At 39.0% G+C, this 12409-nt stretch overlaps 1 protein-coding gene across 1 annotated transcript in view; it reads right to left on the bottom strand.

Moving 5' to 3' along the window:
* Positions 1 to 111: 111 nt before the first annotated feature.
* LOC112194134 overlaps positions 112 to 12409 on the bottom strand; it is a 31917-nt gene continuing 19619 nt past the window's right edge. The window contains exons 4-6 of the mRNA XM_040516957.1: positions 947 to 1009; positions 719 to 846; positions 112 to 187 (exon numbers count right to left, since the gene is read on the bottom strand). Of these exons, the coding sequence (XP_040372891.1) occupies positions 112 to 187; positions 719 to 846; positions 947 to 1009 (267 nt within the window). The remainder of the gene's footprint in view (positions 188 to 718; positions 847 to 946; positions 1010 to 12409) is intronic.

Below are 12409 nucleotides of genomic sequence, written 5' to 3'. Positions count from 1 at the left end.
ATTTCATTGTAGTTGTCTAATACTTATCTGAGACAACAAATAAACAATATAGCTGTTGTGTGTTATGAATCTCAGACAACAAAGGAGTAATATCTGTTATGTGTTATGAATCTAAGACAACAACGAATTCCTTCTTCTGTTGTCTGAATATGTCGACACATCCCCGCATGCCATGGCAGACGCATGCCTGCGCAAATTTCACACAACGGAAACAGGTATTCTGTTTAGCAAAGTATTGTCACACAACGGTGAAATCACCGTTGTGAAAAATCACACAACACTTGTTTAGACCACAGTGAGGCTGGTCATCACACAACACAAAATGTATGTCGTCTGATTAACTTATTGTAGTAGCGATGGTAATCACCACACAGCTCGTGAAGTACCATTACTAACACAAACGAATCTACAAATTGTTGCATGCAGTTCGTAGGACGAAAAACTGAATCCTCATCTTCCCCCATTTGTGGATTTCAGCTCAAGCTTCTGGAACGGGCTTGCAGGTTGGTTCAAATAGCATTTCAGTCAATAAGTTGCAATGTACTAATGAGGTGAAAAAGTAAACCTAGAAAACGGTGAATTGTATTAAAAGTGATAGTTTACTACCTAAGCATAAGCATATCCCCATCATAAATAGAAGAAATCAATAGCTTTGAACAAAGCAAAGAGTTACAATACGTCAAATTCATAGACCAACAACAAAATGAAGGAAAGCTACCTGCTATTAGGATCATAATAGAAGCTGTTAATGGAGCCATCACTACATGAGAAACACACATAGTAAAAGCCGGCTATAGTCAAACCACAGTCTGTGCCAACATGCACTAAGTATTGCTCCTTCCATCTCTGCACCAGCAAATCAAAGAACTCAATTTTATTTGACGTTTGATTTTTGCTGATTGACAGGTGATAATAAAGCATTTAGACCAGTTACCAACTTAATTACCATGAATATGTATGGATAGTTGCTGAGATCTAATGATTTGCCACCATCAACTTCCACTAGGCTCTGTAAAATGTGGAATTAGCTAGGAGACAACAGAACCTCATATATGAAAGACAACATTAAGACTCCTTAGCTTACCAATAGAGCAGAAAAAGAAGGAAATTTGGTCCAGTGCCTTATATCATCGTCTCGTCTGTCACAAGTTACATAAACATTTGATTGTTATTCACCATCACAACTAGCTAAATATGGGTCCTTTCACAATTGTAGATAAAAGAACAAAAAGACATACGTTGCTTCCCACTTCTTAGTGAAAAAAGTATAATTCTTGGTGTCAACAATCTCCCCTTCCCAAAAGGTGACGACCTACCACACAATGAAAAGAAAGTGAATGCTCAATGAAGGCTTCCTTTGATGAAGATACAACAGTTTCTTTTGAATCGAGATAACATTAGTCAATACATTGATGATAATGCAGAAAATAGAGAAATAAAAGATAAAATAGAGTAAAGTTCAATTCACTTCATGTCGAAGAGGTTGGGGGTGGAGAAACAAACAACTAGATGCCAATGTCCAGCAAAAAAGTGGTACCTCAAATTAATGTGCAACAGTGAGTTGCATGCATATTTAAGCATGTTGTCTAACTTAGTTCCAAACTCCAAGGAAATATTGACGCGGGCGGAAGTAACCCTAGGTTTACAAGCAATAAACCTAAAACAAAGATTCTGGAGTCCACCAGAGATAAAAGAGAAAACTCTCAATTTTGATTGATAATATGATAAAAGTTAGTTCTGCAGCCGTTTAAGGTTGCTTATATATGGGAAAAGAAACCCTATGGCGACTAACAATGAAACCCTAAAGCCCACGGATTAAAACAAAACAAATCCAAAATAAACTAGAAAACATAAAATAAAAAGAATGTAAAACTAACATAAAAATATTAAATCACGAATCGGATAATTAAGACGATACATTTTGGCTTAAATATAATAGGGCTCACTAAAGTGAGTCTTGAAGATCTCGTCGTTCCCATTCTAGAAAGGTATCATGCGTTTCAAACGGACATTCTGGCCAAAAGTTAGTCAAATCTGATTCAAAATCAAAACCTGACTTTTCGCACGAGAAACCCGAAAAGTCCAAAACCAAATCTTCTTGAATATTCCAGCGGCTAGTAACCTGATTACGCGTGAGTTACCTATTTTCCAATCACTCTTGTTGATTCTACACCGCTTCTTTACTTTTATGGTTTTTCTGCTAAACTGGGTCCATTCTCGTCCTACATCAAATATAAAGAAAACCTATCTATGCTATGCGACGCGGGGTTTTCAGCGATTAAATGGATACGAAGAGGCAAATGGGAAGTAAAGACTGAAGAATTGATAATCAGGCTAACTAAATCAGCTGCAGCACCCAACAAACACAAAGAATGCATGCTTTGATTTAACTGTATGAGGCTGGCCATCTAATATAATTCTATTGCAAATCTCCTTATATAAAGCCTTGCTAGACCACTATCTCAACAGATGTCGTATACACCAGTTCCATAACACATTCCACGGCTGCTTAACTAATTGACTGTTGTTAATGAATATATTGAAGCAAATCTTATACTAAAACATTGACATGAGGACCAACGATTAGCAAGGAAGAGCAATTTCTTACCGGTGTGTCAGCCATGGGAACATTATTTGCTTCCATGGTTCCACATAGATAACCATTCTCAAGATCACACCCTTGTATCCGAACATTTACTCTCCAAGCTTCATCTTTCTGCAGACTCGAAACATTTTGAGTACCGGAGAAGCCCTACCACAGAATCATTAACTTAATGCTACAATAACATACCAGCAGTGCTACAATTCAATTCCCCATTTCCCAGAATAGATAATCATTACCAATTTGATCAAAATCACAGAAATTCCAATTGCCATAGAGCTTGTATCATCACTCTCAAGTCTCAATTGCTAGTTGAAAGAACCTTTTGTTAAGTTAAATAGATTTGAGAGAGATTGATAAGAGAATTGTCCAACATATTATTGAGAATAGGAGCCCTATATATAGGGATTACAAAGTACATATTCTAATGTTACAAGGAATACTAATCCATCTATGATTAGGAATTCTAGAACCTTCTTTCCTATTGCTGCTCCTAGTTTGATAAGGCACACTAAGTCGATTTTCCTTCAACACTCCCCCTTGTGCCGCTCAAACTTGGTGGTGACTCTTCATCTGTTGCCTCGTTAAAAACCTTGCCAGGTAACAAAAACCCCGTGGGACAAAAATAACCCTGGTCGAAGGACAAAAATAGCACAACACGTCCTTCACTCTTCGAGATCGAACATGTAGACATCATAACTCCCCCTGATGTCGATATCTCCCCCTGATTGCTACAAACGTGGGAGATCGGATAACTTTCTCAATCCGATGCTCTTCACATGTTTCTCGAAGGTGGATTTAGGTAACGACTTAGTGAATAAGTCCGCTACATTATCCTCTAATCAGATTTGATTCACTTCAATCTTTGAAGTGATTGTTGTTTGCTGATTATAAAAGAACTTAGGCAAAAAATGCTTGGTGTTGTCGCCCTTGATGAAACCTAACTTCATTTGTTCAATACAAGCTGCATTATCCTCATAAATGCATGTAGGTTTATCTGTGGTAGACTTCAAACCACAACTTCCTTGAATATGTCTAATTATAGACCTTAGCCATATGCATTCACGCACAGCTTCATGTATAGAAATAATCTCTGCATGATTTGAGGAAGTAGCAACAATGGTCTGTTTTGTAGACCTCCAAGATATCACAGTGTTTCCCATGGTAAAAACATAACCCGTTTGGGAGCGACCTTTGTGAGGGTCAGAGAGGTACCCTGCATCAGCAAAACCCATCAAAACATCATTGTCATTTTGATGGAGAGGGATAGGGTGAGGCCAGCCACCCTCGGTGGTGGTAGCGGCATTGGCGGCAACATGGTCGGCCACTATGTTATGGTGGACATCGGCTCCATGCCTAATGGGGTCCGATCCCATTCTTCTGTCATTCCTCTTCTCTTTGTAGGGATAAAATAGGCTCATATCAATCGTACCTCTTAGGTATCGAAAGATTGTCTTTACACCAATCCAATGGCGGCGTGTTGGCGCATAGCTATGTCGAGCTAACAAGTTCACTGCGAATGAGATGTTTGGTCTTGTGCATTGAGCTAAGTATAATAATGCGCCTATTGCACTTAAATAGGGCACTTCGGCCTCTAATGGTTCTTCGTCCTCATCCTTTAGATGAAACGGATCTTTTCCGGGCTCAAGACTACGACCGATCATGGGAGTACTCACAGACTTTGCTTTATCTTCATTAAAGCGCCTTAAGATTTTCTGAGTATATGCAGACTGATGGATCAAAATCCCATCACTACGGTGCTCGAGTTCTAAACCGAGACAAAACCGTGTTTTCCCAAGATCTTTCATCTCAAATTCGGATTTCAAATATTTAGCAGTTTCCTTTAACTCATCTAGAGTTCCAATTAGGTTCATGTCATCGATATAAACTGCTATGATTGCAAATCCGAAACTTGTTCTTTTAATGAAGACGCATGGGCATATTTCATTATTAATATATCCCTTCCCAATCAAGTAGTTACTTAGACGGTTATACCACATCCGTCCGGATTGTTTTAATCCATATAGTGAGCGTTTTAATCTTATTGAAAATGCGCTCCGTGGTTTAGAGCCACTTGATTTGGGTAATTGAAGTCCATCAGGAACCTTCATATATATCTCTAAATCTAGATCCCCATAGAGATATGCTGTAACCACATCCATAAGCTGCATGTCAAGTTTTTCGGAAACTACCAAACTCACAAGGTAGCGGAACGTTATAACATCCATTATGGGAGAATACGTCTCCTCGTAATCGATTCCAGGGCGTTGTGAGAAACCTTGCGCCACGAGGCGGGCTTTATATCTAACAACCTCATTTTTCTCATTACGCTTTCTAACAAAGACCCATTTATCGTCAACAGGTTTTATATCTGGGGGTGTCTGCGTTATAGGCCCAAATACCTGTCTCTTTGCTAGTGAATCCAATTCAGCCTGGATCGCATCTTTCCATTTAGGCCAATCTACTCTTCGTTGACATTCTTCAACAGAGCGAGGTTCGATATCATCATATTCTATAATTCCTTTTGCAATATGATATGCAAATGCATCATCAATCGCCATAGAATTTCTATCCATCATCTCATGTACCCTAGTGTAATTTATGGAGATCTCTCTATTCTCTGGAGTTGGTTCTGACATTGGAGCATCCCCCAATGATGTCTCTTGGACATAACCATAATCCGGAATATTCTCATGAGATGGATTATTTACATCGATGATTAATGGATTATTTTGTGCCAAACTCGCTTTCTTTCTTGGGCGAGAATCCATCGAACCTATAGGTCTCCCGCGCTTCCTGGCATGAGCCATGGGCCTAGCCACAACGTCACCATCACTGTGAGTGGGGACGTTGGCACCATGCTCTGGTAACCTTGAGATGGCGTCATGTCCTCTAATTCTAGGGACATCAATTCTTGCAGACACGTTTGCAGCAGATATGTGTGATCTCGTCACTTTAGCGATATCAGAAAATGCATCAGGCATCGATTCTGCTACGTTCTGAAGATCGAGAATTCTCCGCACTTCAATTTCAGACTGTGCGGTTCGGGGATCAAGATGAGACATAGTGGGGACAGACCACGACAATTCCTGTCGTTCCTGTTGAACATTGATGTTCTTATCTCCCCCTAACGACGGGAAGACTGTCTCATCGACGTGACAATCCGCAAATCTTGTGGTAAAGAGATCGCCTATCAAGGGTTCTAAGTAGCGGATAATCGTTGGAGGATCATATCCAACATAAACGCCTAATCGTCGTTGAGGACCCATTTTGGTACGCTGTGGCGGTGCAATAGGCACATAAACTGCATACCCAAATATGCGTAAGTGTGAGACATTAGGCTCATACCCAGTCACCATCTGGGACATAGAGAAGGGTTAAGTGGCAGTGGGCCTCAGACGAATAAGCACAGCTGCATGCAATATTGCATAGCCCCAAGCAGAAATAGGGAGATTGGTGCGTATTACCAATGCCCTAGCGACCATTTGTAGTCGTTTAATGGCGGCTTCTGCGAGACCATTTTGGGTGTGAACATGAGGAACTGGATGTTCAACTTCAATCCCAATAGACATGCAATAATCATCAAAAGTTTTTGATGTAAACTCTCTAGCATTGTCTAACCTTATAGACTTAATAGGATGATTAGGGTGGTGAGCCCTTAACTTAATAATCTGGGCTAGGAGTTTAGCAAATGCAGCATTCCTAGTGGACAATAGCATGACATGTGACCAGTGTGTCGATGCATCAACCAACACCATAAAATATCTAAATGGTCCGCATGGTGGTTGAATAAGTCCATAAATATCACCTTGGATTCTTTGCAAGAATGGTATATTTTCTTTAGTGTCCTTTGCATAGGATGGTCTCAATCCTAATTTTGCTAAAGAGAAGGCTTTGCAGAACAAATGGTGGGCTTTAGAAACAACCAATGAGGATTTTGGTTGAGCCACGAAGTCACAATGGACTTTGGAAGTAAAATTTGGAGACAAATGAGTCTTGGTGGCATCAATGCCACCCTGAGGCCGCAGGGGAATGGCGGCGCCGGCCAAGGATGGCCGGATTTGGGGTTGAACTGCGCCGTGAGGCGCAGGGGCTCCTTCGTTGTCCAAAAACTGATTTTTACTTCTTTTCGTTCTGAAAAATGGATGTCCGTGCGAAGTCTTTAATATACGGATCATCATATCACGACCTGGATGTCCCAAACGGTCGTGCCAAAGCCTATATGTGTCAGAATCCCATAAATCATCTCTGATGACATGGTTGGATTCAATGACTCGAATAATGGTTGCATACAACCCACTAGAGCGACACATAAGTTTCTCTAATACTCGTTTATGTCCGTAGTCATTAGAGGTGATGCAAAGGAACTCTTGTCCATTCTCACAATGCGTTTCCGCATGAAAACCATTGGCTCTTATATCTTTGAAGTAATAAAGTTAGAAAAATATGTCAATGACATGAGATAAAATAAATCGATACTTTATTAATAATAGTCAATGATTACATCAAAGTTTCGTGACCATTTATCTAATCCAAAATAAAAATCACATCGTAGACAAATCGTAGTCACTCTATCCGTTTGGTAACTCCAATCAAATATGACCAGGGAAGTAGAGAGAGATGTCGGTGGAGCAAGGCTCTCTTAAGTACCACTAATCTCAATTACTTTCCTAGACATCATACTTAATTCGATGCGCCACATAAGATAGAATTAATACAAAATGTCATTTATTGATTAAGGCATATTGCCATTACATAATTCTTGAAAATATAAAAGACTACTCTAAATAAAAATCTGCGGCATGTTGTCTTCATCGCTAGATTTAAAGTCTTTGTGAACTTGATGTCTGGATCACCATAATGCCACTACCTTCGTAGGTACATTGCAAATTCAGGTCCATTGATCAGACGTTCCATATCAGAAATAGACACCATAAAGAGGATTCTCCCTTGATTGAGGCGCATTGGCGCAATATGCATAGTCCCTAAGACTGGTGGCGTTGGAAAGTGGTGCCCATGGCCAACGTTGGCTCCATGGTTTCCAACCCTATCTCCCTCGAAATCACGCCTCCAACGGTCGTGTGATTGTCGCCTTGAGAGATTACCTTCTTGAGCATTTCGATAGTATGGATCATGACGTCGATGGCGACTTTCTCTAGCCATAGGACGATGCTCTTGATAGCTATCTTGAAGCCTATCAATTTATCTTTTCACAAGTTCATTGCCATGTCTTTCAGCAGTGGCCATAGCTGCAATAAGCCGTTGGAAACTTGTGATCCGTCTTGCATTTACATGAGTTCGGAATAAGTCAAAGGACCTCATAGCATAGACGGGGAAGGTATTGAGGGTTTTCTCAATCAATTGGTCTTCTGTGATTGTTTTTCCACAGAGACGCATCATTGCTTTGATGCTGAGAGCTTTCGAATAAAATTGCATGACAGTGTCAAATATAGAGAAGCGAAGATTGTTCCATTCTGCCTCTGTATTCGGAAGGATGGAGTCACGAACATTGCCATATCGTTCGCGAAGTGCTTTCCAAAGCTTTATAGTGCTATCCTCATTTATGAACTCAAACTGGAAGTCACTATCCATGTGACGTTTCATGAAGGCAAGTGCCTTGGAATTATCTTTCTCAGTTTGAGGGTCTGAAGCTGTTTTTATAGGACAAAGCTCTTGGATTGTATGCAATAAATCTTGGGCAGTAAGATGGGTCGCAATGTCAATGGCCCAGTATAAATATCCTTTGCCTGCATAATCCAATGGAACAAAATCGAGTTTGTTCGTGTTTAACATCCTGAGAGATGAAACAGGAACAAGTTAGTTTCGGAGTCAATGCTTCCACGACAACTAAATAATAAGATTTCTGAGCTATGCTACCAAGAAATCGATTTCCAAGAATAATTGGATTAGACCGAAACAATGATGTTTATATGGTCGTTAATAGATGCTTACGGACGCTCTTAGTCCGAAGTCTTACGAACGCTCTTAGTTCGTTAATTGCGTGAATCCCCACGATTCCGCTTTTCTCAAATATGGAACCCACGTTATAAGAAAGGTGGGATGTAGAAGAAGGGAGGTTGCAAGTCCCCGAAGAAAAAGAAGGAGGAATTAAAGTACGAAAAACTAGAACTTTAATTATAAAATTTACTTGGTTAATTGAAGCTTGAAACCTTGAAAACTTGAATTCTTGAACTTTTGGAAGCTTGGATTATTTGTTGATCGATGGATGCAGTTTTGGATGGCTTGGTGGTGATGGCAGCAAGGTGTTTTGGTTGCTGCCAAAGATTGCAGGGATGAAGGCCGAAAACTACTTCAATCCGGGGTTAGGATTGCAGAAGCTATTCAATCCTAAGCTAGGATTGCAAACAGTTTGCAATTCTGATATTAACAGATGGCTGAAACGGAATTGCAGGGGCAGTAGGCTTGCGGCAAGGCTGCAGGGGCAGTGTGCAAGGCAGCAGGGGCTGCTGTGAGGCTGCAGGGGCAGCGATACGGCGCTGTAAGCACACGGGCGCGTAGCACAGGGCGAGCCAAGGTAGGCTGCAGCAAAGGCTCGGCTAGCTCGGGCTAGGGGCTGCGGTGGTGAAAGAAGATTTTGGGTTTTGGTTTTCTGTTTTGTGGTTAGGGCTCGTGCTGATAACGTGTTTAATAGATTCGAGAGAGATTGATGAGAGAATTGTCCAACATATTATTGAGAATAGGAGCCCTATATATAGGGATTACAAAGTACATATTCTAATGTTACAAGGAATACTAATCCATCTATGATTAGGAATTCTAGAACATTCTCTCATATTGGTACTCCTAGTTTGATAAGGCACACTAAGTCGATTTTCCTTCAACTCCTTTGAAATAGCAAATTGCAGTCACCAAGAGGAAATGAATCTTTGAAATTAAACCCCTCTGTACAGGCTTCGAATGTAAAAGATTGTCTTTGAACAACATTCACTAACAGGATTTGGTTGCTAAGAGTATGGCCTAAAAGAGACCCAAAATGATGGAAGGAGATAGTATTGCAACCTCAAGAGTTTTTCTATTAGAACCTCCAAATTTACTCACTTGACCTCTATACTTTTTACACCTCCCTATCAAATTTTCAAATACTAAGTTTACTCATTAAACCTCACTAAAGCTCCTCAAATAACCTCACTCATATAATTTACAAACAAACTAAGATCTTTATAATAAAAAACTTAGTCATTTTAATGATTTAATTACTCTATAAATCTTAATTACATCTTCATTCCTTAATCAGACAACATAAATCTCTTATCCAATAAAAAAAAATCAAACACAAGGTATTGAGTTTTAAAAATTAATAAAAATAAAATAACATGAACTATTATGTGATTTTATTATTTACTTTTTCTTTTTTAGCTGTGCAAAAAAAAAAAAAAACAGATTAATCATTTTTACTTAATGTTTCTCTATTTTCTGTACCTCATGATTAAATATTTTTTTATTTTTTTATTTGCTAGCTCTATTTTTTTCTGCTTCTTTTTGCAAATTTAATGGATAGATTTAGATTTAGGTCATAATACAATTTATTTTGTTCTCCCTGACAAATATGCGTTCAATATGCATATCATACATTTTTATCTTTATCATAGTTTTATTTCTTATTAAATATATATGAATGCTTTAATGAGCATGTAGTGAAATTGGAAAATGAAAATAGATAGGGAAAATAATAAAGAATGCAATCTAATATTATTGAATTGGAAAATCTAGAGAAAATAAATATAACAATTTTTTTGGTATAATTATTGTCCTTAATAGTCATTTTATAGTAGGTTATATATATCATTTAATAATTCATAATAGAGTGAGGTCAAGTGAGCAGATTTGGAGGTCCTAATAGAAACTCTCCAACCTCAATTGTCGAATTTTTTAGGTTGAAACTTGATTGGCAATACCTCGGTGACAATTCAATCGCAGGAGGCAAAAGACTAATCACAAATCATCATTAACAAAACCAGTACAGAGTGCACCAAAGCAACAACTCCAGCTAGGCACTTGCAGTTGAAACCTTTATCAGGTTTCATTACAAAATGGGACATCAAAGAGACTGCTTTTGGTGTCAAAACAGTACTAGCACAAACATAAACATATTATATACATAATACATATCCTACTTTTTATATAGATGATGTCAAACATGAAAGGGGAGGAACAGTGGTTAATTAAGTTACCATGGATTTGGTGCGAACCAAACACAAGGATAGTAAAATTTGACAGCTGAATGAACATTTGGAAAAGCAAGAGATTGGATGCTCCTACTAGCCAAGGAAAACACCCCACATTCTTGCCTACTGGAGTAGGGTTGCAAAGCAGGAGGCATGAACGCAAAATAGATGCAGTTTCTTTCAAGATTCTTATTATGATCATGGGAATGATGAGCACTAAGTCTCCCACTAATGCTGCAGGAAGAGATAAACTCTCTGCTTTTTTAGCTGAGAAACAATATCCGATCACCAAGGTCTACAAGCTCCGCTGGCCACCATGGACCATTACTCTTAGGCACTAGCTTGAAAACTCGAAATCCTGCAGTGCCTGGATTAGCCTCTGGAGCAATAACAGGATCAGACATCTTATGAAAAATCATAAACAACTCCTTGGATGCAGAATCTTTTGCTAGGTAGGTTGGAAAGTTGAAGCTGTGGTAGTCTGGAAGGGATGGGAGCATGACTCTAGCACCAGAAACTGGGTTCAAGAAGAAGTTGATAATAGGATAACCTTTAGCCATGGTCAGCCACCCCTCAATAGACCAAAGACAATAAACCCCTCAAAACTGCGACTGATCTTTCTTAAGGAAATATAAAACATAACTGGCGTATGATTCCAATGAAACAAGTTTCCGATTACCATCACTCACAAAGCAAGTTTGATCTTTAATGTGGAAGGAAATGATATAATGGTGGGAAGGATGAGATGAGCAAAACCCGTGGAAGTTGAGGAGCAGGAAGGCAACTTTTGGTAGCAATACTCATCTCCACAGCAACTCGCCAAGAAACACAAGGTAATCCGATATGCATAGCCTTTCAAAAATTAATAACAAGATTTCCTGTGGGAGACCATTAGACCACCTCCCCTCTATCTTTGAAGTAGTAGTAGTATTTTCTGACCACTCTTCTAATTCTAATCAACATCACTCTGAGCTTGCGGCCAGTAAGCTCTCGTCCGTGCTTGGGACAAAGCAAGAGTATTGTGTACACCACACAAACAATAGCAAGTACTCGACACACAATGAAGACAAGAATTCTCATAGTCCATACTGATTCCGTTATCGATATTAACCGCCACATCATCCACAGTGATGGAGCCAAGTAACAGATAATTAAACTAAACTTGACACCGAGATTGAACATTTTCAGAAGCAGGTTGCAAGCAGCAAACACAACAAATTGGTTTAAGAGAAAGCTTGAACAGAACGATATTCTGAACAAGGAGTATGATGATAAAATCAAAATTAGTTAGCTAGGATTCATAAACTCATAAAGGAGTATAAAGCTAGCTCAATTTATATTAGCTATTCTATGGGAGCCAGATATGAGTAAGCTGATAACCAAGAAAGATATAGTCCAGCTTGCAGGTCATTGCATTGATCAGTACTTCAATCTCAATTACTCTGAAAATCAATGACAGATCCTAAATCAAAGTATATTGATTTTCTGATTGTTAACCGTTTCATGTATCTACTTTCAAACCAATATATTCTGTAAATCACACAATTAGTTCTTACCTTAGATAGCCTACAATCCTTGTATAAATCCAAGATTTGTACTGTAAAAGAATCACAATAGACAA

The sequence above is a fragment of the Rosa chinensis genome, chromosome 3 (genome assembly GCF_002994745.2).
Source record: "Rosa chinensis cultivar Old Blush chromosome 3, RchiOBHm-V2, whole genome shotgun sequence".
Taxonomy (NCBI): domain Eukaryota; kingdom Viridiplantae; phylum Streptophyta; class Magnoliopsida; order Rosales; family Rosaceae; genus Rosa; species Rosa chinensis.
Note: the sequence above shows the minus strand (reverse complement) of the source record. Positions and strands in the feature narration are given on the sequence as shown.